The sequence below is a fragment of the Rhinatrema bivittatum genome, chromosome 2, assembly GCF_901001135.1.
Source record: "Rhinatrema bivittatum chromosome 2, aRhiBiv1.1, whole genome shotgun sequence".
In the NCBI taxonomy this organism is placed as follows: domain Eukaryota; kingdom Metazoa; phylum Chordata; class Amphibia; order Gymnophiona; family Rhinatrematidae; genus Rhinatrema; species Rhinatrema bivittatum.
The window spans coordinates 460895971-460922039 of NC_042616.1; the positions used below are offsets into that span (position 1 = coordinate 460895971).

At 43.9% G+C, this 26069-nt stretch overlaps 1 protein-coding gene across 1 annotated transcript in view; it reads right to left on the reverse strand.

The window, feature by feature from the left end:
* Positions 1–1135: 1135 nt before the first annotated feature.
* Positions 1136–26069, reverse strand: part of ERP27 (endoplasmic reticulum protein 27) — a 111684-nt gene continuing 86750 nt past the window's right edge. Inside the window, exons 6-8 of the mRNA XM_029590475.1 lie at positions 21633–21830; positions 1941–2048; positions 1136–1621 (exon numbers count right to left, since the gene is read on the reverse strand). Coding sequence (XP_029446335.1) covers positions 1986–2048; positions 21633–21830 — 261 coding nt within the window. The 3' untranslated portion in view covers positions 1136–1621; positions 1941–1985. The remainder of the gene's footprint in view (positions 1622–1940; positions 2049–21632; positions 21831–26069) is intronic.

A 26069-nucleotide genomic window follows, 5' to 3' on the forward strand; every position in this document is an offset into this window, starting at 1 on the left:
TTAAGCCATTGGGCTACTGCTGTAAGACAATCATTGAGATTTGCAATGGATGCAGTTTGGTCAAGCTCCATTTTGATACACAGTTGAATGTCATCAGCAAACAGGGGCAATAAATGTTGAAATATTAAATGAGATCACAAATAGGATAGATATAGATATTGAAAAGGATCAGGAAGAGGACCAAGCCATGTGATACACCACAAAGGAGGTTTCTGGGTTTGAATGATTTGTTGGCCTACATGACAGTTTAGGTTTACCTTTTACCTTTTTACTTTATTTATAACCCACCTATGCCAAAGTCCTAGGTAGCATACAATAAATCTTACACAGTCATATTAAATGGAGAAAATACAAATACAAAATAAAAAAAAAAACCTGCTCAGAAATACAATGTCCCAGTAATAGGACATTTCATCTTACTCATGGGAATGCCTGTACAAGGAAAACGTTCTGTTAGATATAAATGATTCAAACCATTTCAGGGTTGTGCCTTTGATGATAATGTCCATTAGGCATTGGATCAGGAGTTGGAGTATGCCTTCTATGGAATCTACAAGAAGAAGATAGATAGTGGATGTCCTTCAAGAGGCTATGTGAATCCACTGTTTAGTCATGAATCTCTATTTTAAACCATATGGTAATGCCATGTAGCGCCAATTGTGAAGATCACTTCATTCAGAGCACAAATAGGAAATATGTAACTCCGGAGTGTGTCATCAATTGCGGCTGAATCTTTGATGACATTGATTGCCCCTGAGGCAGCTCTCGACTAAAGAGCAAATATTCATTTAGCCAGCTAACTTCTGAGTTATCCAGCTAAATGCTTTTGTATATGGACCTTGCTATAATTAATTTTTAGTGGAAGAGAAATTTCACAGGATAGAGATTTCAATATGAGGCTCAAAGGTGGTAGAATCAGGAGTAAAATTAGGAAATATTTTTTCACAGAAAGGGTGTGTGGAACAGCTTCCTAACGGAGGTGGTGATGGCAAAACCAGTCATTGAATTTAAGAACGCCTGGGATAAGCACAGTTGCAAAGGTGATGAAGGATAAAATAGTGTGATTGCTCTGTTAGCCCATTTGAATATATGGAAATAAAGGTCCATGAACAAAACAAATTGTAAAGAGTCTACCTTTTTTATTGGACTAACAATGCATTTCTTGACCAGTTTTCAGGAGCTAGCACACCCTTCCTTGGGACTAAACATGATCAGCGGGTCAGAATTACCTGAACCTATAATTGAATTATAGATGTCATTACAATGGTTGTGTGACTGGGAAGGAGGAAAAAAGTGAAGGGTTGATGTATTAGCAGAGAGATAAGAAGGTGACAGAGAGAGAGAGAGACACCAAATTATGTCTAGTAATGAGTTAAAAGCCCTAAGTTTCTGTTAAAATGATCAAACACTTCAATACTAACATAAAAGACCTTAACTTCAAATATTTTACATTCCTGGATTGTTCTAAATTAGTCATAAGGTCATTCATGCAGTGCTCTACACCAAAGTACATACAGATACAGTCCCCTGCTTCAAAGGTCTTACGAAGTATGTTCAGGCAATGTGATTCTTTTGCTCTGATCTGCTGATGTTGTTTTGACCACAGGAAGGGAGTATTCTCCTGAAAGCAAGACAATAAATGTGTTAAGTTAGTCCAGTTAAAAAATATCACCTTACATACAGTATATTATGCTTATTTATTGACCTTTATTTCTGTGAAGAAATGAAGGGAAAATCAGGGATCAGCTGGGATCTACAAAAGGAAGCATGATGAACAAATGGGTCTTATGGTTCTTAATTATTTATGTGTGTGTGTATGTGTGTTGTATTTTTTTTTTTTGGCTGTAGATTCAAATTGCTATTGAGAACTGGCTCCATATTTAGGGAACCCATAAACTGAAATCAGACATAATCATGAAGCCCCATGCTGAAAGCCTTACAGCTGTAGGGCAAGGGAGCATTGGTTATCCAGGACTTCTGAGCAGTCACAGTTCAGTTTTAAGGACCTTTTCCTCAGTCTTCAGGTGTGCCAGATTTGGATCTTCTCCCTGAAAAAAAAAAGCAAGTTTGCTTATCTGTAAACAAGGCTGTCTATATACAGCAGGATGAATTAGCGATTAAATATAGGATTGTAGGGAGATACCAGACATTTCACTATGCAACACAATATGAATACAGACTTTACAATGGAGACTGGCCTGTATTTCTGTAAAGGGATATAGAGATGATGAACTTTGGCCAGAACCGCAATACAGGGCTGAGCTATTTGTTCTGCCAGCACATACTGTTTACCAAGGCCCTTCTGAAGTAAGACAGCTTTGCTCTGTAAACAAAGGTCCTGAGATAAATAACCAGGTATATAAGAGCAGACCTGAAGCAGAGCCCAAATCTGCCTAGAGATGAAAACAGCAAATCCAAGAAGGCAGGCTTATCAGATAGGTCAGCTCACAGGTGAGCTCTGCAGAAGCCAGGTCAGTTCGCTAGTCAAGATCTCAAAACTGAGATCAAGTGCTCTTGTCAGGAGCTGCCTTGTGGCAGATGTAGTAACACCCCCCCCCCCCACGTTGAAATGAAAAAGTGACCCATCCATCTGTTGCGTCCATCGGTCGCAGACGGCTGCGACCACTCTGCCTTACCTCTTTTTCTCCTCTTTCAATCTTTTTGGGCAAGATGGCTGCCTCCGGTGCTGAGTGCTGAGGGTCTCAGCATTTGCAAACCAGCATGGGCATCCCCATCCGCCATGCTCACTTCCTTGGCCTAGGGTGCGAGCGTGCACATCTCCTATGCTCAAATACACATCATGGCAGGAACTTCGGGGGTGGCCCACCGCATGACGTCAGTACCTCTGGGTATATCTAGCCTCTGCTTCCGCTACCACCTTGAGTTAGCAAGGGCTTCGGTTTTAGCTACTCTGACCGCTCTAAGTTGCATACTTAGACGCTGCTTTCACTTCAAGGCCCTCGCTTCTGTAGAAGCTCTAGATACCTGCTCCTCGGGGGTCTCTCTCTTCCAACTACCCTTTGGGGTTCTCTCTAACTAAGACAACTGCTCCTCAGGGGTCTTTCTCTCTCTTCTACATTTCAGGATATCGGACCATTGGGTACTTGCTCCTCGAGGGTCTACCAGCCATTATATCCTGCACCACGGACCTTCGGTACCAACTTTCCACCAGCAGGAAGACACCATCATTCCTGTGAGTACCTCTATGATCCAGTGCTCCAGCTCCACCCATCAGCCACGATGTTACCCGCACTGTGGGTTCCCGCCTATCGTGAACATCTGGGTGAGGCTTCACATCTGAGCCTGTTGAACGTATTGGCACTTCTTGAATCCGTGCCTTACTTTCTTGCTTTCACCATCTATCTACAGCAGTACAGTAAAGCCTCTATCCATACTGTGTCTGCTATCTGAGTTCAGCCTATCATAGTGGTTCCCCACGGGCCCCTCCCTGTGGGTGGAATCATCTCCATTGCAACCAAGGGTCCACTATGCCACAAACACAACACCATCTCTCTGCTTGACTATGCAAGAACTCTTGCATATGCATCTTTTACCTGAAAAGCAGCAAGGGAGAGGGCTAAGGGAGGAGGCCAGCAGGAAGAAACCCATTAACATCAGAGGATGATGCCTGTGCTATCACTCCATGCTCCTATCTACAGACCTGTAGACCAGCTTCAGCCTGCCTGAGGTCCTTGCCCATAACAGAAGGTCCTGCCTGTTGGTTAGCTTCTGAAACAAACACCTCAGCATGGGCTGTCATTCTACAGATCCCTTCATGAGCTGCAATGTCTCTGCAAACCTGGCCTCTATAATGGTGAGAACTGATGCTAATCTGTTAAAAAGGGGATAGCAATCTAGCCATGTTTATTAATAACCCTTTTGCAAGTCAAAATATCTGATGTGTTTTTGCTCCAAAGAGATTCCAAGTTTACCCCTGATGTGCACAGCTTGTAGCCAGTGCAAGTGTCTGTTGTGTTCAGGAGATCTGCATGAGTGTCTTTCTGTAAGATCCATAAATTGTCTGCCTTACTCTAACTAGTAAGCCTGAAAATACTGTTAAATAAAAGTCTGATTCTCAGGTAAACAGTGTCCTTTCCTGAGCAGCTCAGATTGCATACATATGAGGAAATAAGTGATCAGTTTTGAAGTGCCGCCCCTACCCATAAGACAGGGAGAGTCAAGAGAAGGGAGGAAAAGATTACATAATTCCCTTATCTCTTACAGGATGACATAATCTGATGGCGCCAACATGGACCCAGCTCTTGGAGATCTTTAAAGACTTTATTGAGTATGTGCAGGAGTCTCCATGCATGCACTCTGCCTCATGAGCCCCTTAATTTTGCCCAGAGTTTAAGCTTCAGCAAAGTATTCTACTCCTCAGGGATATTAGCATGGATGATTCATCATACTGTCTACAGAGAATTCTGTTTACAAGTAAGCACATTTTCTTTCTCCATTGCCAAGTAGGCATGAATGAACCACAATGTGTGGGGAGTCCCAAGCAGAGGGTTGCAATGTGGAGGAAGTATTGAAACAAGCAACCCAGACAACACCAGTGGATGACTGGGTGAACAGGCTGCACAAAACTGCTTATCCAAAGTTACTGTCCCTTTGAGACATGTTGTCAAAACAGTAGTGGGATGTGAAGATTTGAGATGACCCATATAGTAACTTTGCAAATGTCCGCAATGGAAATGGCTCTTAGATGAGCCACTGAATTCACCATGGCGCTCACTTGATGCACCTTGACATAGTCTGTAATCTCCAAGACAGCTAGTGCAGAACAGTGTGTGATATAGTCTGCTAGCCAATTAGACAGAGTTCTTTTGGCAACTGACTGTCCCTGTCTATTGAAATCAAAGGATTTGAACAGCTGAGGAGCTTGATAATAAAATTGTGTCCTTTTCAATTATTATTCTAGGACTCTTTTGCAGTCCAATAAGTGAAAATCCCTTTCTCCTCTGTAGACAAGCAGTCTTGGAAAGAACGTGCGAAGGGTGGAAGGTGTGTGAGCTCAGGGTGCTGCGATGTAGTTGACGCAGTCTCGCAGGCAGACCTACATGGCCTATGCTGGCAGCTTTCAGAGATCAGTAAAGGTTATAGTTTGTGGGTTTTTTTTTTTTTTTACCCCAAATGAACAGCACCAGCAAAGAATAGTTTAAATATGCAAGCACACCTTCCTGGCCCCCCCTGCCAACCCGGCGAAATAGAGCAACCCACGCTACAGACCCCCTCTCGGGAGATGTGGAGAATGAGTGGCCCCCCCGTAAAAACCGCGTGGCGGAAAATGAGAATGGTCCCCCACCGTGCTCCTCCCCGTCTACCTGTGTAAACTGCCAGCCGGTGGCGAGGGTGTGTGCTAGGGTTTGTTCCGCCGGCTGCCACGTCGCAAAACTTCACCGGTGAAAATGGTGCGTCAGGATTCCTGACGTAGTAAGGGCAAATGTCCGCTGAGGATATGGCGCCGACGGGCTCTTGCCCTTACTATGTCACATGGTGTACCGACGTCATTGTTGTCTCCATATAGCATAGTAAGGGCAAGGTTCGCCGGCGCCATTTTAGTTGCTGGCATCCGACGGCCCAACTGAATGCGATGTGTCCCGGACCGTTCCTGTGGTGCCGGCGGAGAAGCACGGACTTGTTTCAGGTATAGTGTGTGATCGGAGTGCAGTGCGTGGGTGGGTGGAAGAGGGTAATTTAATTTAAAATCGGAGGGTGTGTGAAATGCGTGGCTTCGCAATGTAGCAGGCAGGAATTCGTGTTTTGGTGTGTTTTGGGAGGGTGGGTGAAGTAAGTGACATTGGCAGGCGTGTGGGTGGGGGTGTGTGGTGTGATGAGTGTGGATTTCTGTGTGTTATGAGGGAGTGTGAATGAAAGACAATAGCCCTGTGTGGGAGTGGGGTGTGGTGTGTGAGTGTGTGTGAAAGGTGTAAGAGGTTGCGCTTGCGCCGACGGCCACCAGATGTCGCTGTTTTGTGTAAGCAATTTTTAAACTTGTATTACCTGTCACAGGTGTGACCTATATGTAATGTAAGTGTATAAGATCCTTCCCATATGGGAAGTGAATGTTGTGTGCAAATTTGAACGCATTCGGTTAAGCGGTTGGCGAGATTAGCGATGACGTACAAACTATTGAACATTTTTATTTATATAGATAATAATTCTCCTATATGTTTTAATGGAAAACAAATGAAACCAATGAAACGAATAAATAAATTTTTTTTTATTGTTTTGAAATTAACAAAATGAATATGGATCCCAACGAAATGAATGAATGAACCGAAACAAATGTTTTTGGTCTGCACATCCCTAAAAAGAATCCTGTTTTTTGCTGCCTTTTTTTTCTCTTTTCCATTCTCTTTCCTTTTTTATAGCTGTTTATTAATGTTCATTAAACTTTCTCTCTGCTCACTTTTTGTCTGCTTTGCTGACTCACTATCACGTGTGTGCAGAAAAATATATCTTTTCCACCTCATGATTTCGCTCACTGAATAAAAGTGTGTTAAGTTCATTTCAATAGCTTTTATGACTCCTTCTACAATGATTTGGACAACTGAAACATAACCAGGACTGGAATTAGTTATTTGAATAACTGCTATAGGAAGTGTGATTGGGTACATTTGTGTAACAGACTCTTGGAATTGTTAGTTAAAAACATTCTCTCTGCAATCATAACAGCAACACTCAAGTCTTTTAATTTGTTTACTTGTGGAACTGTTTTTATGTTTTTCTAAAAAATTAAAACAAGGTGGCTTTGTTTGCAATGGAAAAAAAGGCTACACATAAAAGAACGAGGGTCTGGAAAAAATGTAGGAGGAGAGAAATGGAAGGCGAATGGACATGAATCTGGCAGGCACCATGTCCCTAGGTGACCTCTTGTGTTTGAGTTTATAGATGGTTTGTTAACCCAAGTAATTTGGCAGTGATGCTATGTGCCATACCCTGGGCCTCTGGTGCTCTCTACCAATATGAGAGTTTTATCCGAATGACAGAAGGGAAGAAACCCAAAGAACTGAGATTTGAGCTGGTATTATTATTGTAGAGTAAACAAGTATAATCTATAAAACCCCATATGTTACATATAACCATTTCTGCCAGCCTTTGAGGATAACAGACAGACATCCATATGTGGCTTCTGTGTAACCTCTAGCTCACATCTGCTTCTCTGTTCAATTAAAATTGCTTTCTTACACACTCGGTTATTGCAGAGTACTAGTTCTTACCCCTGTCATAGGAAATGCTGCCTAAAGGCTATTAGACTGTGTGGCTACTGGCCATGGGATGACAGTTCAGACTGAGCTCTTTAGCCTTGGTTGGCAATTAGCCTTGAATTTGAGTTCCGGTAGGCAGATGGATGATTTCCTTCCTCACGGCAGCTCCTGCAGCCAAGCTAGTTTCTGATGTACTGGCGCTGTCATTCCTTTGGATTTAACCAGTAAGAAAGAGAGTGAGCTTCTCCCGAATAGAAAACTGCAGATTTCCAAAATCTCTAGGTATTGTGCATCGGGGAGGCCATGCAGAACAGGATGAATGATTTGGTGGACTCTAGGCAAACCAGTGCGTTAGGCCCCTCACCTCCTCTCTCTGCCCACCTAGCCCCCTACCCTGCACCAGTATCCCCTGCCCAAACCCCTCTGTTTTTCCTCCTGCACCCAGTGCCCAGCAGCTTCCTTCCTGCCCCACAACCACCCATGTCTTGCCTGCCTGCCACACCCCTACATCTCCTCTCTATACCCCCTGCCCATACTGCTCTTCTCTGTCACCCCTCTCCCAACAGGGTTATCTTTAACCATACAAAAAGAGTCTTTTTTCCTCCTCCTACCTGCACAACCTGTCTCAGTTTCTCCCCCTGAGGCAGAGGCTCTTAAACATGTGGCAGCTTAAAAACTGCAGGAGGCAGGAGGAAGCTTCAGCACCACAGCAGAAAGCACTCAGGCACCAGATGCTTTAATGGCCATGGGGGGAACTGAGGAAAAAGGTGGCTTCAGTGGTGGTGAGGAGTGGAGGGGAAGGGAGCAGGACCTGAGGCAGGAGGCAGCTTTTGCAGTGGTAGCACACAGAACTAGTCTGTCTCCTTCACATGCCTCCTGCAATGTGCTGCAGGCATATGTTGGTGTTGTACTCCTATGCTAGGGTTGCCAACTAGCTCCAGGTTTTCAGGACAGGCTGATCAAGTCCTGGTTTTACCCCACTGCATGCAGGGACTTGTTGTCTTGCTTTTCTAGCGACTGCAATAGGGAAGTCAAAACTACACGTCCCAGCATTCAATGAGATAAACCCAGGACTGGATCAATCTGTCCTGAAAATCTGGAGTCAGTTGGCAACCCTACCCTGTGCAGCTGCTCCTGCTTCCTTAGAAGAAACCATGGTATTCCCAAGTATTCGGTGAGGAGAAACAAAAGCTCTGTCGTTTAGAAAGGAAGTGGAGAAAGAACAAAAGTAGTGGAAATTTGGAAGGGCTAGAAAAGTATTCTTTACGAAAAAAATTCATGATGTAAAATTGAATAGCCAATTTCTGTTTGCTACAGTAGGTATCTAACATCAGCATCTTGGTTGGAGGGAGGTGATCAAATTCAGGCAAACATTGAACTGTCCCAAATATGTTTGCCAAAGCTTTCCTAAAGAAAACTGAAGGTATTTGTGCTAAATTTCCAATTTGTACTGCCAATAACAGCATCACAATGGAATGTTTTTGATTCTGTATCATCACTAGAGGTACAAGAGATTATTAAAAAAATGAATCCAGCATATTGCTAGCTGAATCCGATTCAAGTCAATTCCCTAAAGCCCATTAGTGAAGTAATTTCGCCATGTATTACAAGGGTTGGTGAATATTTCATTGACAGCAGGCATTGTTCCTGTTCAACTGAAGAGGGCAGTAGTGCATCCTCTGTTAAAAAAGGGGAACCTAGATCCAGCAAATTTAATGAATTATCATCCCATATCCTCATTGACCTTTTTGGCAAAGGTTATTGAGAAAGTAATATATAGACAGTTGGATAGGTATCTAGAAGAAAATTCCCTCTTGAATCCCAATCAGTATGGGTTTAGGAGAGATAACACGGAGTTGCTACTGTTATCTTTGTTAGATACATTTTTTAGGGGTTTTGAGCAGGGTCAAAGATTCCTATTGGTGCTGCTCGATATATTGGCAGCATTTGATTCAGTTAATCATACCCTGCTGCTACATCGTCTATCTGAATTGGGGATATCTGGGGTTGTGAAAGACTGGTTTTCCTCATTTCTTTCAAAAAGAATCTTTCAGGTAATCTCTGATATGGGAACTTCTAAATGGTTCAATATTAAAATGGGGGTTCCACAGGGATCTTCCATTTCTGGAACCCTATTTAATATTTATATTACACCGTTATGCTAGATACTGGGAAAATTGGGGGTAGAATATCGGATATTCACAGATGTTATTCAATTTTGGTTTCCAATTAAGGATTCCCTGAAGGAAGCATTTGAGACTCTAACATCATATTTGTCAATAATAAAAATATGGTTAACTCAAAATTGGTTAGTGTTGAACACCAGTAAGACTGAAATGATGTTGTTGGCAAAAAAGTGTTTAGATAGAAATGATGGCAGAAAAGGACCATATGTTCCATCCAGTCTGCCCAGCAAGCTTATGGTAGTAACTGCTGGCCATACAAGCCACCTTTATAATTATCAGTTTCCCAGATTGTCAAAGTCAGGGCCCTTGTTGGTTGCTGTTTGAGTCCAGTTCCTTGTTACCTCTTGCTATTGAAGCAGAGAGCAATGTTGGAGTTGCATCAACAGCATTTGATGGAAACCCAACACCATTTTGGTCGCCCTTCTCTGAACCGCCTCCATCCTGTCTCTGTCCCTTTTGAGATACGGTCTCCAGAATTGAACACAGTACTCCAGCTGAGGCCTCACTAAGGACCTATACAATGGGATTATCACCTCCTTTTTCTTATTGGTTATTCTTCTCTCAATGCAGCCCATCATTCTTCTGGTTTTGCTATCGCCTTGTCACATTGCTTCGCTGCTTCAAATTGCTAGACACTATCACCCCAAGGTCTCTCTTTTGTTCTGTGCACAACAGCCCTTAAGCTCTTTTGGATTACCACACCCCAGATGTATGACTCTGCACTTCTTGGCATTGAATCCCAGCTGCCATATCTTCGCCCAATGTTCAAGCTTTCTTAAATCACGTCTCATTTTCTCTACTCCTTCCAGCATGTCCACTCTGTTGCAGATCTTAATATCATCTGCAAATAGACAAACTTTACCTTCTATCCCTTCTGCAATATTGCTCACAAAGATATGGAAAAGAACTGGTCCCAAAACCGATCCCTGTGGCAAGTGTGTCAAAGATATCATTTGAAGGAATTGATCTTGCGCTATCATCAGTTGGAAGTCCAGTTGGATTGTGAATTAGCTAAGAAAGATCATGTGCTTAAGCTGGTGAAAATCGGGTACTTCAAGTTGTGTATATTGTAGGGATGTGAATTGTTTTTTGACGATTTAAAAAATCGTCTGATATATTTTAAATTGTCAAAAATCATTAGAGGCACGATACAATAGGAATTCCCCCGATTTATTGTCAAAAATCGTAAATTGGGGGAGGGGGAGGGGAAGGGGAGGGCGGGAAAACCGGCACACTAAAACAACCCTAAAACAACCCTAAAACCCACCCCGAACCCCCCCAAATGTTTTAAATTACCTGGGGTCCAGTGGGGTGGGGGGGGTCCCGGTGTGATCTTCCACTCTCGGGCCACGGCTGCGTTAATAGAAATGGCGCTGGCGCTACTTTTGCCCTGTCATATGACAGGGCAAAGGTAGCGCCGGCGCCATTTTGGTTCCTGTCCCCCGACGTCACGAGCGCAGGAGATCGCTCCCGGACCCCCTGGGACTTTTGGCCAGCTTGGGGGGGCCTCCTGACCCCCACGGCTTGCCAAAAGTCCAGCAGGGGTCCGAGAGCGACCTCCTGCACTCGGGCCCTCACTGAAGACCCCTCCCAGTGACTCCTTGAGTCAACTTTATAATCCCTGACTACTGACCTACCCTTTAGGGGCTGGACCCTCCTATTAATCACCAAAACTACTAACTCCCCTTGAACCTCCCAATACAAAATAGTATAAAACATACAACATGAATAAGCGACTCTTGACCTTCCTCTCTAAACCCTTTTACTGCTTAACTCTTCATCCCTCTCTCTTTACCTTTAGATATTATAAAGAGCCACAGATTGAGGTTTGCGGCAGGCTTCAAATGGAGGCTGGAGACTTGGAAATCCTAGCTCAGATCCACTGTCAACTCTCATGTTTCAACTTGGAGTCTTGCATCCAGTGTTGTTTGTCTTTAACTGATCACCAGCTAAATGTGTTCAGAAGAAAGAAGTGTCCTGTACTGGATACACTTCAGGTATTCCTCCAGTGGATTGTAGGCTACTGGGATATTGGCCAGTTGAGCCTTAAGAGATACCACAACTGAAGAAGGCTACCCTACTATTGACTGTAATCTTGTTCCAGTAGCTTCTAGTTGCTTCCAGTTTCTTTCAAAGAGAACTTTAGGACAAAGACTTTATCTCTTTCTATTATCTTATGTTTGTCCTTTCTTGCAGGTGCTGAGAAGAAGATATCAGTTTCCTGATGGTGACCTTTTCTTTGGATTTTGTTGGACTTTGGTTTGGAATTGTGATGATCTGTTCCACCAAGACAGCTGAAGATTCTCCAAGGATTTCAAAGACTTCAATTAAAACTTCTAGAAGTCAATATTCATACATAGCCAGCTAAGTAAGTTAACCAGACAAGTCTTATCCATCTATTTACACAGGATTTTAAGAACATAAGCTGGAGACGGGCATTGGTCAGAGGCTGGCAGCATTCATGTTGTGAGTCCCGGCCGCGCTTACCCGCGGCCAGACCTCCCTACCTCCTCCACGTTGCCAGCACAGGGTCCTCTTCATGGTAGGCAGCAGCACGTGGGCCGCAGCGCGACTGCCTCTGGACGTCAGGGAGCAGCATCGGGAGAGACGCGGCGAGTCCCGCCTCTTAAAGGGGCCATGGCGCCAAAACCAGGCCGGCCCCGGAAGATGACATCATCAGCCAGGGAAATTTAAACTCCCTCTGAGGAAGGGAAGATGCCTTTGCAACAGGTTCCAGTGCTTGTCTGCTGTCCTTCTGGCTATCCTGTTTCCTGGCTTGACTTCGGATTGGATTTGGATTTGCTGCTCGCCACCTGCCTTGGACCTTTGCCCGGATTTGGATTTCGTTGCTCGCTGCCTGCCCCGACCTGAGGTTTGGATACTGTCTGACTGGCCTGACTCGGATTGGAACCCGGACTGTGTTTTGTTTGCTGCCTGCCTTGACCCTTGCCTGGAACTCAGACTGTGTCTGTTTGCCGTCTGCCTTGACCCTTGCCTGGAACCGGGACTGTGTTGTTTGCCGCCTGCCTTGACCCATTGCCTGGAATCGGACTGTGTTGCTCGCCGCCTTCCAGCAGACTCCGTGCCGGATTGTGCTGCAGAGTTTTCCACCTTCCGGAGACAAGTACACCTGAGCGCTACAGGTGGGTGCCATCCCTCGTCCCGGTCCAAGGATCCACTACTATAACAATTCAAGGATGATCAGGAGGCAGGCAGTGGTCAGAGGCTGGTGGCATTCGAGGATGTCCAGGAGGCAAGCCAAGATCAATATTGTGTAACCGTCCAAGGAAAGGCAGGATAGATAGGCAGAACAGGGAGGCGAGAAGCAGAACAGGCAGGCAGACAAGGAGATGTGGAACACAGAAGAACTGAAGAACTGATCACGAGAACTGAAGAGCAAGGATGATAAAGACCACTGGAACAGAAGACAGAGATGATGACCAGGAACGGAAGGCAAATAATGCAGGGACTTAAGAACACAGGCAGGAATGTTGAGGCAATTCACACTACAAGGACTGTAGAGAGATATGTTGCTGAGGCGAGAACTGCAGGAAGAGAGGTCCTTATATAGACCAAGGCCTGTGATGTCATCTATGGGTGCTATGGGGGATTTCCCACCACGGTCCCTTTAAGTCTGGGGTTATCAATTCCTTAGCAGAGTTAGAACTGGCGACGGTGGCCTGGGCTGGAAGTAAGTGCCCGCAGACCACCAAATAGAACACTAACTTTGATTTTTTTCTTTCAGTATCTGACTAGGATCTGGAGGATGGAAGAAGGGGCATGTTAATTTCTCCAATCTGGAGATCTTAAGTAAATTGATTAGTGGGCTTCTAACCTAGAGATTCATGGCAATATATAATGAATAGTGTTTTCTTCTCATGTACAATTGTGATAATTACTCTAATTCAGAAGTTTTATAGGTGGTTGTGGTAGTTATCTTCTCCACCCTGGAGGATAATGCAAAGGTCCAGACTATGAATTACCCTTATGCTTGATGTGGGGAGTACCACATGAGAAATTACATTTATCTTCGAGGTTGTAGCCTGAGTGAGGGATGAGATAGGGTCCTAGTCACATCGATACCACAATTCTGTGCTCTTCCCAAACAACCTCACACTTTTGGCATCACAGACCAAATAAAATCATCACATTGGAATAAAACAGTAATTAACCCTTTTACTAGTATTGTGTAAGTAGACATTAATCCAACCAGAATATTAAATGGGAAAAGTACAGTAGTGAAGTATAATATAAACTTGCAGTTTTCTTATTTGAAATCAAGCAATGCAAAATAACACTGGGTATGGCCTGTTAGCCAGCACAACCAACATACTCATCTGGATAGTAAAAAAATATAAGGAACGCTAATAGAGAAAGGTTGGGATGAAAAGCAGTGAAGTACACAGCTTTCAAAAATTGTCTTTACCACTGAATACTCAAAAAGGGAGGTGGGGGTAAGATCCACCCCAATTTCACCAGTTAGTAAAGAGTTCACCCTGTCCCAAACACAAAATTGTGTGTGAAAAAGCATTCAAGAAAATTAAGAAGTCCCTCTTGATGGTGGAGTTGGCTAGATGACAAAATAGATGAGCACTGCAGTATGTGGAAAGTCTCTCTCTCCTGGGGAGCCTCCCCAAATGGTTAACTTGGTACTAAAAAGAAAGCAGGCCTGGTCTCAAACTCTTACAGAAAAAGCATCGGTCATCAGCTTTTCTTTCCCTGCCCATCTCTTGTGGCTGTGGCAAGGGTTTATGCTTGACTTCAGCTAAAAGGCTGAAACAGTGAAGATGAGATCCTGAATTTGGGACAGAAGGCAAGGAAATAAACCTTTTCCCTCCTCTGCTAAGATACACTCTGTGCAATGTTTAGATTACTTAACTCACTCTTTTAGGAAGGTGATTCAGCCAAGTATTAGCCCAATAGCTAATCTACCTATCATAGCCAAGATCATGGAAAAGCTTGTTAACTCCCAACTATCGGACTTCATTGAAGATAACAAACTGCTTTCCGCCTCACAACATGGATTCCGCAAAAATCGCGGCACAGAATCCCTTCTTACATCCCTAACAGACCTCCTCATCCTAGGTACAGACAAAGGACAATCATTTCTGCTGGTCCTTCTAGACCTTTCAGCAGCTTTCGATACCGTAAACCACGCGATCCTCATTAAACAGTTAGCTGCTATAGGAATCTCTGGCTTAGTGCTCTCCTGGTTCAAATCATTTCTAACCAACAGAGGCTACAAGGTAAAAATACAGAACAAAGAATCAGCACGCCACGACTCGACCGTCGGAGTCCCACAAGGTTCCTCCTTATCCCCTACACTCTTTAATATTTACCTCCTCCCACTATGCCAACTCCTCACCAACCTCAACTTAATACACTTTCTCTATGCGGACGACATCCAGATCCTGATCCCTATCAAAGAATCATACTCAAAAACCCTCGAATTCTGGGAATCCTGCCACCTAGAAATTAAAAGCCTCCTCAACAGCCTCAATCTGGTACTAAACTCATCTAAAACTGAAGTCCTAATCATAACTCCCGATAACAAACCCACAGTCTGTCTTCCAACCAACCTACAAACCACTCATGTAAGGGATCTAGGTGTCCTAATCGACAATAAATTGAACTTCAAAGCCCACATCAACAAAACAACCAAAGACTGCTTCTATAAACTGCAAGTCTTAAAAAGGATAAGACCACTCTTCCACGCCAAAGATTTCAGAACCATTCTCCAAGCCCTCATCTTCTCCAAATTAGACTACTGCAACGCAACTCTTCTTGGCCTCCCCTCCTCATATACAAAACCACTCCAAATGGTCCAAAACGCAGCAGCACGTTTACAAACAAACACCAGAAAAAGAGACCACATCTCTCCAGTCCTTCAAGCCCTCCACTGGTTACCAATCCACTTCAGAGTAATTTACAAATCCATCACATTATTATACAAAATCATTCACCAACACACCATAATCGACCTACAAATTCCTCCCCGTGTTCACAAATCAACAAGACCGACTAGGGAAGCCTACACAGGATGCCTCCTTGTTCCACCCGTAAAAACTACTAATCACAGAACCTTGAGAGACCGAGCCCTTTCAATAGCAGGCCCTCCGCTATGGAACTCTATCCCACCAGATCTAAGAAACGAACCGTGCCTCTTAACGTTTAGGAAAAGACTGAAGACATGGCTTTTCAGGCAAGCCTTCCCGAACTCCACCTAACAAGATCCATCAATGACTCCTATGCTAAGTAGCTGTATATAGTGGACTCCATATTTATTTTGTTCTCTTGTATTTATAGAGGACTCCTTATTTACATTGTACACTTGTATATAATTATCCTCATCTATCTCTTTTATTTCTTATAGTCCCAGTTCATGAACCCTTGTTAATTGTAACTGCTTCTCATCTCCATGTTTATTTATGTTTTTGGTTATATTTTTGCACCCCTGTTTTCTGTAAACCGACATGATGAGAACGAGTTCTTGAATGCCGGTATAAAAAAAACCTTAAATAAATAAAATAAGTACTCCTGGTCTTGGATATCTCTGGAAAGGAAGTCTCTCAGCTCCTGGCTCCTCTGTCCCTTATTGGGATTTTACATGTAGCTTAGCTATGAAACAAGAACAGCTGTCCCAGCTCTCTATTTACTCAGAGTGCAGACTTCTGTCTCTCTCTCTCAATAATTAGCTCTTCAGAAGAATTGATTGCAGGGCTGCCAGATGCACGCCTCTTTTCCTGGCTCCTGGTCATCCCCGCCCCACACACAGATAAAACCAACCATATTGTGCCTTTTCTACCTTAAATGATCTCCTAGCATTCCTTTGGCTTCCTCCTCTGCTGGCTATGTAATGCTGTTCTCTGGGTAGGCTAAACAGTATAGCCCTTTTCCCAACTTGTTAACACTGTGAGTGCTGGAATCTGGTTCTTGCAGAATATTTATCATTCACAGGAGAGTACACAGGGGTTTTTGATGCATTGTTATATTCCTTCATCTTGGCTATGGTGGCTTGCAGTATTTGCAGGGTTGAAAACCCCTTTTTGACAGGTCCAAAACACATCACTGAGATCCAGACGCAGTTCAGTCCACATTGTAAGGATCCAACACATGATAAATTTTTGGGGGCAGGAACCTGGTTTATAGTGGCTTGCTACAAATGTAAAAGGTGGTGTTCCATGCCAGTCTCCAGTGTGACTGAAGAAGGATTTCTATGAAAGTAAGAAGGTCAATCCTAGTCCCCTGTGTGGCTAGGTGGGAAATTTCTGACAACGGTTACCTACTGTTCCCCTGTGAGGGTTGTGTGATGTTTTGTGTGACTATATTTTTGTAGATGAGGTTTTTACTCCCCTGTCCATACAGAATGATGGATTTCAGGTCACAAAATGTAGGTTACAAATATTTTGCTGAAATGTCTGGATTAGGACCTTCACGAGGCCCAATGTGTTGAAGTGCCTTGAGGACTCGTAACATGTTTTCTGTATTTTTCTGTTATTTCTTTTAGCTGAAAAAAATTCTGTGTTGATATTTTAATTTGTGTGACACGTCTTAACTATTTTTTGTCAGTAGTGGACAGCGCTTCCCAAATTTTTCTGTCTTCAAGGCAGACCTCTATGCTGGCCATAGAAGTTCCAGGAGGCACACCTGAAATACTGTGTTTCCTTGTATTGATTTTCCGTCTTTTGAGATGCTATCACTAATTAATGTACAATTTAATTGTCTTATGTCTACTAAGTATATGATGATATAAGGAAAAAGATATTGTCTTTTGTGATATCTGAAAACTTTTTTGTGTGGGCGAAGGTGAATGTACCTATACCCTTATTAGTAAAGTATAGTCTGACAGCAAAAAGAATCTTCTAGCAATGGGAGGTTCAAGGAGAGTAAATAGTTTTAGTGATTGATAGGCATGTGTGGTGGAGTAGTCTCCTCAGCCCAGAATAGCAGGTCTTAGGTAGAGAAGTCATAAGTTGTCAGCCCCCAAGAGATGATATACCTACCAAGAAAAGACTATATTCCCCAGATTAGAGAGGCAAGAGGAGTGAATTCCACTGACCATCTGCAGTGATCAGGATCAGGACATTGTAATGGATTTACTTAGCTTAAGACTGACAAACCTGAGAAGCTTTAGTAGACTCAGGGTTCTCATACTGACATATAATCACATGGCTATAATAAGTGTGAAAACAGATGAAGTAAACACCAGTGTACAGAATCTGTGGTGAGAGAGTTAGAATTGCAAGAGAAAGCCAGTATGTTTTGGAAAATTGTATGTGTTTCTTAAAACATGGTTTGAGATGTATAGATAAAAAGGGTATAAAAGAGACAGGGGAGGGAGATGGTAGAGGGACTGATAAAATCAACCCGCTGCCCTAATTGTAAGAAAAGTGTTTTTACTATTTTATTATCGTTGCAACTATTGCCTTTGCTATAACTATGTATTCTGCCATTCTTTCTGGAACACAAATTACTATTAATGATAAACACTGCTTATCCCAGTATCTACTGTGTGTGACTCAGAGTGTGAGTGAGTGTGGTTTTGTGTTTTCTTATGTAGCAGATCCTGTAGGGAAGGGAGTCTACAGGATACCACTTTGTGTCTTTAAGTGGCAGATATTGCTGGAGGAATTGCCCGGGGGATACTGACTTTGTATCTTTATGTTACACCACACCTACACAATGAACCTACAATAGACATCCAATAAGGCTCTGGGGGTGGAGCCTCCAAGGGTAGGGTAGGTGGAGAATCCAAGGACTCTGCGCAGACAGAGGAGGCAAAAAGAGCCTGAAACAGAAAGTGGAGGAGGAAATGGAATTCTTACCTACTGATCCACAACTGTTTGAGTAGTAGGAACATGAGCTTGCTGCAGAGCCTGTGGAAGAATCTATGAAGATAAAGGAGACTCTCTAAAGTGAGGCATGGAGGCAGAGTACCTGTGCTGTTTTTTGCTAACCTGATTTGCTAGCAAGCCCAGAAACTGTGTGCAGGGCCAGTGCAAGGGTATTAGGCATCCTAGGTGAATCTTCTGCCTTCTGCCTGCTCCCCCTCCCGGTTGTGCCCGGCCCCCCTCAGTCATGCCTGCTTCCCCCCAATTGCGCCGCCACTACCATCTTGGCCCCGACTCTTACCTCATTCATGCCTACCGAGTGTGTGCTTCTCTGGGCCTTGAGCAGGTTGGGCGCCACTCCTGGCCTGCCGAATCTCTATTCCTCTTTGCCGTGAGCAGGATAGGCTCCGCTCACAGCCCCAGATGGCTGCTCTTCGGTTCCCCTTAATTGTTGGCACCCTAGGTAACTGCCTACTTCACCTAATGGGATGTACTGGCCCTGACTGTGTGAATATTTGTGCTGAATTCTTTTTTTTTTGCTAGCAAGTCTAGAAATTGTGATTGACCTAGTTTTGCTTACAAGCCCAGTAACTGTATCTGAGCACCTGTGCTGAGGTTTTCTTTTCCTTTTTTTTTTTTTGCGTGCTTTATTGTTCACTGGAAAGTACCAAACTGCTTCTTGGCAGTTTGCTACATGAAAGTTGGAGCTTATTTTTGTTCATTGGACTTCATTGAGAAGATCCATACTAATTCTGTAACATTTGAACAATATTCTAGTCCTTTGGTGGTGGCAAAGTTACCTTCCCTCATTTTGCATATTATCACTAAGAACACAAAGACATAATTTTCCTATATTCAGTCAACCCAGACCAAAGGAGAACTATCAATGGAAGCACGATCTGTCTTCTCGCATACTAAAAGTATACACAAGGGTCCATCCCCTAAAGGGTAGGTCAGGAGTTATAAAGGTGACTCAAGGAGTCACTGGGAGCGGTCTTCAGTGAGGAAGCTCAAGAGAGGCAGCATAAAGGCTGAGAAATGCCCGAACCTCAGTGGCGGAAAGGACTGCAATTGTTCCTTTTCCTTGGGGAGTGTGAGTGTCTCCAGGCTGTTGGACTGTATGGAGCTGCTCCAGAAGGATTGATATCCCCAGGATATCAAGGTTGTGAACTCATCCAGAAGGCAGTTTTCACCATCAAAGTATTTTAGAAATATGTTGTTGAATTGGGAAAAGAGGATTTCTTAGTTCTAAGGGATATCTTGGGAAGAAAGATTTTTCAGGAACCTGGGGAAGTCTTGGGTTTTTCTAGTTTGATTTCTTCCAGGAGGATGAGGATTTGACTTTGAAACTGTGGAAATGCCTAAACTGTGCCTGATTTTTCTTGCTTCATATTGATTTAACAAGATCTGGTTCTTGTACTTTTCTACATTTTGTATCACCTGGACTTAGCTTTGCTTCTACTAAACTCCTTTTTGTTTGGCATACAAATCTCAGTGTGGACTGTGTTTTTTCATTTTTCATTTTGGACTGAGAAACCCTGTTGTTGGTCCTGCAGGATTTTTCCTGCCCCCATTCCACAGAACCCTGAGTTTCCTCCCACGATTTGTGAGCAGTCCAGTGCTCTCCAGGGCTGGGAAGGTGACCTCCTCTCCCGAGGGAGAGTTACACAATCTAACATCTTTCCAAGATAAGGAGAAAGGGCAGCAATGTATTTGAACCTATTCAACACTATGAAAATGTACATTTCCTGAATGAGCGTGAGGGATGGAAGGGAAGCATACATTCTTTGGGATGGGGAGGGGGATAGAAGGGAGAAAGTTGACTTTGAAAGACTGAGGGCAGAAAGGGAGAGGGAGAAGAAGAGCATGAAAGACCAGGGGAAGGGGAAGGAGAGAAAAAGCATAGCCTAAAGGCTCATAGGAAGGGAGAAAAGGGGAAAATGCATGAAGGCCTAGGTGGTGGGGAGTTGAGCATGAAGATTCAAGATGGAGGGAAGTGGAACGTGAACAGAGAGGATGGGAGAAATAGTACAGAAGGTGAAGGCCTGGGGTGGGGGAAATGGAGTTTGAAGGTCCAGAAAAGGAGCTCATGAGGGAAAGCAGCCCCCTCCATAAGTGGATGCCACTCAGAATAATCGTGTTAGAGCCGGCTCTGTTTCTAATGTCAAATGGAGCTTTCTCTGTGTAGAACAGGGAATGGATCTTAGTTAAAGAAAAAGAGGCAGCTGTTACCAGTCCTCTTGACCAGTGATTAATGCTGGGACAAAAGTGTTGTCTTTTTGCTTAAAATGAATGAAGAATGGCAGAGGTGTAATTACATAGGTTTATTCAGGTGCTCAAGTAGGGTGGTCATTGATGCACCCCTAAAATCCAGGTCATAGCCTTTGTAAAAGTCATACCAAATGTAACCCATGGTTACTAATTAAAATGGCACTCTAGCGCCCAGTGTGGGGTTGTTAATGTTTTGTGTTGTTTTATCTGAATATGCTCAACTTTAGTGGTGTCACTCTTTGGAGAGCTTTGCAACAGGCAAGATGTCTCTCTCCAGCAAGTTGTCTTAGAAGATCCCAGCTCCCTGTAGAGCATTTGTAAGCTCCAGGGAGGACTATGCCAACAAATTTAATTGACTCTTGGAGCAAACCATCTTTTTGTGAGTACTATGGAGTTGCATTAGTCCACTGTTTAATGAGATTGCAGATCAAATGAGCATTATCTCTGATGTAGGCTGATAAAATTGTATCATACTAATTAACATCTTTTGGTGCATCACACTTTGGGATTTAATTGAACTGTGAACAACTACCTCCTAGTTGGAATTTCCATGAGTCATGTTGAAATATGTGCAAGGAAATAAATGAGACAATTGAATTCAACTAGACTGTCCCTGTGTTTCATTTTGGAGTCTAACAAGAGCATGGAGTATGGAGGGACCAGGGAGGAAGGTACACCCAAGGCCAATTCCTATGAGAGATAATGCGGTGCATGTTACACAAACATCACTACATTTTAAAGGTTGGACCTTTCCTCTGTTTCCTCTTTCTCCCTGACAGTCAGATCAGCATCTGTGATAGCAGTGATGGTAGTGTGGAGATACAATAAGCATGCACAAACAATCTCTATGGCTGCTTCTCCTGCCCTTCTATGCTTCCTGATTAGAAAGGAAGCATGAGCCACCATTCTGCTGGCCTGCCACTACTGTCTGCACACAGAGCTTTCACAGACAGAGTCAGACTAGAAGAGCTGCAACCTAGTGTCTGGAGCCAACATCCACATAACAAAAGGGTGGTAAAGTTTTGTTTTTGTGTGTTTGTGTGTGTGTGTGTGTGGGGGGGGGGGGGGGTGCAGGGTTGAGGAGGGGAGGGTGTTTTGCACTTGTTTTACAAAGTATTTTCTGGTGAACTCACGGTCTGTTTGCCCTGCAAAAAATTACTGCAGAAGTTCTGTATGCGCTGTGTGGAGATTTTGCCAGCAGGCATCCTGTCAGTTTTGTCATTCTCTGTGTTGTAAATGGTAATAGCAGGGAGGTCAGTTCTCTTCAGGTGGAAGAAGGACAGCACCTGATCATTGGTCTTCAAGCTGCTGTCTATCAGCACAAAGAGAACCTGTAGGGAGGAGAGAAAGAAAGCAAAATGAAGTTGGAACATCAGAGAGAGAGAGAGAGAGAAATTCTTTGGGGAACAGGCACAAAAAAAACAAGCGTGGCACTAGACTTTTAGTACCTAGGATGCCTGGAAATGGAGTTGAGCAAGTTGTTTGCTCAGTACTGTTGCAATAGGTTTCTTTTGCTCAGAGCACAGAACCTGCAATCATAAGATTAATGTGGTGCAGCTCAGCTTGCTAAAGTGTACCATACAGTATATTACAGCAGGACGGTACCACTGTTCAAGCAGAAGCCAGAGAACAGTTTTCCTACTGGAAATTAATCACAATGCCATAGTTTATCAATAAGACAGAAGAGAACGATGCACAGAGGCCTGGGCTCTGACCTCCGGGCCTGGGCCTGGGCCTAGCCTGAGGCCCAGGTATCGGGACCTGGCTTCTAGGCTTGGGTCCGGGCCAAGGCTCCAGCATCAGGCCTGGGCCTGGGCCTTGAATCCGGCGTTGCGCTTGGGACCAGGCCATGGCCTCCTGCATCAGGTTATAGCCTGGGCCTAGGCGAGACCCCAGCCTAGGCCCAGGCTGCAGTCCTGCAGTTGTGCTCGGCACAGGGTGAGGCTCCTACTTTGGGCCTCAGCCTGATCCCTGGGCATGGCTGGGCATGGCCTGACGGATGATTTATTTTTTGTTTTTGTTTTCAAAACGAAATGTGAAAATCTACAAAATATCATTGGATTTTCAATCATTTCATTTTGAAAATGAAATGAAACAAAATAGGAAATTTTCTCTCATTTCCTATTTCGTTTCTCCAGAATGCACATCCCTACCAGAAACTGCAGACGTTTGACGTGAAAGGGCAGGTCAGTAGGTACGATTGGTATCCGTGATATGAATACATCCTCTCACTTTGTGCATCCTGTCAATATTGTTGCTTCAATAATATGAGACATTAGACTTTTAACATATAATCCTGTGCCACAACATAGTCTTAGTGCATCCAAACACCTCATGAGCACAATGGGAGAAGGAATTCACACATGTGTCAATTGACTTGTATGATATAGTTTTTCTACGCAGCTGTTGCTGAATATTTAAGCTGATGGCATTAACACTAGTTTTCTCATGATCCTGCCAGATTTATACTATTTGTCCCTCCAGCCAGGAAATGGGGGGGCAAGTGTACTGATGTCCCTGTTTCCCTATACAGTCTGTTATATAGTGGAAGTCATCAGTAGTTTTCTGCCTCCAGTAGATAGTAGGATTCTAATTTTGTTCAGCAGGAAAATTAAGTGGGCTCCTGAGGCAACGGCCTATGGCAGGTTGATTTCCCCAGTGGTAACCAGGACTGAGTCTAGGAACTATGTACAACAGTCTTTGAGGCTGCTTTTCCTTCCCTCTTGCATTAGGGGTCTCTTCAGAGCCTGACATTCCCTGCCTTAAGAAGACAGCAAAACAGTAAAGCCTTCCCAATCTCAATAAAGTTAAAAATACTACAGGACCGTGGTGAGTGGAGCTGAATCTCCAGGCCTGAGTGTAGATTCAGTCCCACCTCTGCTTCCATCTTTGGTGTCCCCCGTTGCTTTTTCTCCAACAAGAAACAGATATGAAATGAAAGAGGAAATCTAGGAGGTGCAGTGTGCCCTGGCAACCTAATTGGCTCCTTCTACAAGTGGCGAGGCCTGCAGGAGGGAGCCATAACTCAGTGCCACAGAGGAATGGGTGGTGCAGCAGTCAGCATCAGAGACCTGTGCCAGTACAATGGCTGTGTTCCCTATATTGTTGGTATCTGGGAATTTGGCTGTGGCATGGTCCCGGCACAAATCAACTGTATCAGAATCGTACGTAGGCCTACAGAAGGAGCAGAAGCCCTTGGACACTAGGGGCTTGGTATTGAAAGCTCGTTTAGCGCTGGATAGCTGGATAAGTAGAACTTATTTGGCTATCTAGTGGTCCACTGAAAATCAGCAGCTGCTACATAGCTGGATAAGTCATTTATCCAGCTATCTTTTAGCTGGCCAATTTGTGGGCGGGCAGTGGGTGGATCTGGGCTTCGCTATGCACCCGGTTAACTTAACAAGATAAGTAGTGATATTTGTTCTTATCCAGTTCAGTTAATCGGATAAATCAGATCAGGCATAGAGCTGATTTACTTAGCTGGAATTAACTTATCTGGCTAAGTACTGCCTTGACTGCATATATTCAGTGGCATAGCCATGATGCCGAATATCCCATGTAACTTAGCTGGATAAGTCATATCAATTGCTCTCAATTGCTCATATATCTAGGGGCAAAGTTCAAGGCAAGCATAAGGAGAGTATTTTTGACAACAGAAAGGATCAGCAAGTTCAGACGCAAATAAGGAAATTCCTGGCCACAAAATCACCACAAGCTTGGTCTTGTTTACAGTTGCTAGGTTTGATGGTGGAAGCCATAGAGCTAGTGCCATAGGCAAAGGCACAAATGTATCCTCTGCAGAGGGCCCTCCTGTGAAGAAGGTCTCCACAGAATCAAGACTTTGAAGCAACTATTCCCATTGCACAGCAAGGCCAATTTAAAAGGTAGGGGTCAGCCTAGAGCCCCCCAATTTAGGTTATGGTAACAACAGATGTGAGCACAACTGGATGGAGAGCTCTATGCCAGGGTGAGAAAGCACAAGGGCTCTGGTCCAAGATGGAGGCGTCATGGTCGATAAACTGCCTGGAGGCCATGGCCATCAGGCTGGCCCTAGTCATCTTTCTTCCGCAGGTAAAGGGGAAAGCAGTCAGAGTACTTTGTGACAATGCCGTGGCAGTAGCTGATGTGAACAGGGAAGGAGGGACCAAAGACTACAGATAGCAGAAAAGTGGATCAGTTAATGGCCTGGGCAGAAGCACATCTGCAGGACCTTTCAGCAGTGCACATAGCAGGAACAGACAACGTGCAGGTAGATTATTTGAGCAAGCATATGCCAGACCTAGGAGAATGGGAACTAGCCAAGGAAGTGTGTGACCAGATAGTGGTCAGATGGAGGCCACTTTCAGTGGGATCTGATGGAGACTCGCAGGAACACCAAGACAAAAGTTTTCTTCAGTTGAAGAAAGGAACTATGAGCCAAGGAGCTGGCACTGGCACAACAGTGCTCGTGGGATAGCCTCCTGTATGTAATACTATCATGGCCCATGGTGGGAAGAGTAATCCAGAGGCTCACCAATCATCCTGAAAAGGTCATTTTAGTAGCCTCATAATGAGTGAGATATCCATGGTAAGCAGATCTGGTCAGACTCAGGGAAGGAGAACCACTCAGGTTCACCCAGATTAGGGTGTTGCTATACCAGGGCTCAGTCACCATGACAAATCTTGCTCCATTTTGTCTTACAGCCTGGCTCATGAGAGTGTGTAATTCCTTCCCGTTGGAAAGGAAACAGAATAACTAGAGGTCATGAAATGAAACTTCAGGGAGGATGACTCAGAACCAACGTTAGGAAATATTTCTTCACGGAGAGGGTAGTGGATGCCTGGAATGCCCTTTCAGAGAAGGTGGTGAAGACCAAAACAGTCAAATAATTCAAAGTGGCATAGGATAAACACTATGGATCCCTAAAGGCTAATGGACAGAAATGAAGAAAAGAGTGCATGGGGGTAACCCGTTCAGTGTGACAGTTACTACCCTTATTGGAAGGGTAGTAACTACCCTCAACAAATAAGCCTTGATATTTTGGATACAACTGCAACATCACTCTTTGCTTTGACAGTGGGAGGGGGAATTGGATTTAGACAACAACCAACATGGGCTCCCACGTTTATGATCTGGGGTTACGGATATGCAGGGATAAGGAAATAAGCACAGGACTGCTTCAATGGGTAAGTCCAAAAGCAAAAAAAGCCAGCATTGTTTGAACTTTCAGGAAAGCAGTAATTTTTTATGGGTTTGACAGTTGCTTGGTTTTTAACTGTAAATATTATTACCCTTTTCATAAAGATTAGGGGTAATTGCACTGATTGTCCTTAAGAGAAACCTGAGTGTGACCTACGCGGTGCAGTAGGTCTTATCATAAGAAGCTTGCTGGGCAGACTAGATGGACCATTTAGTCCTTTTCTGCTGTCATTACTATGTTACTATGTAAGTGATATTGACTCTACTGAAAGAAAGGAAGAAATCAATGTACTTGGCTTACATCAGGATATGAAGAACTTTTGAGGCTTGGTGCAACAGGGAAAAGATATCCTATTTAAGGTACACCTGACTTCAGTTCTGCAATTTCTGT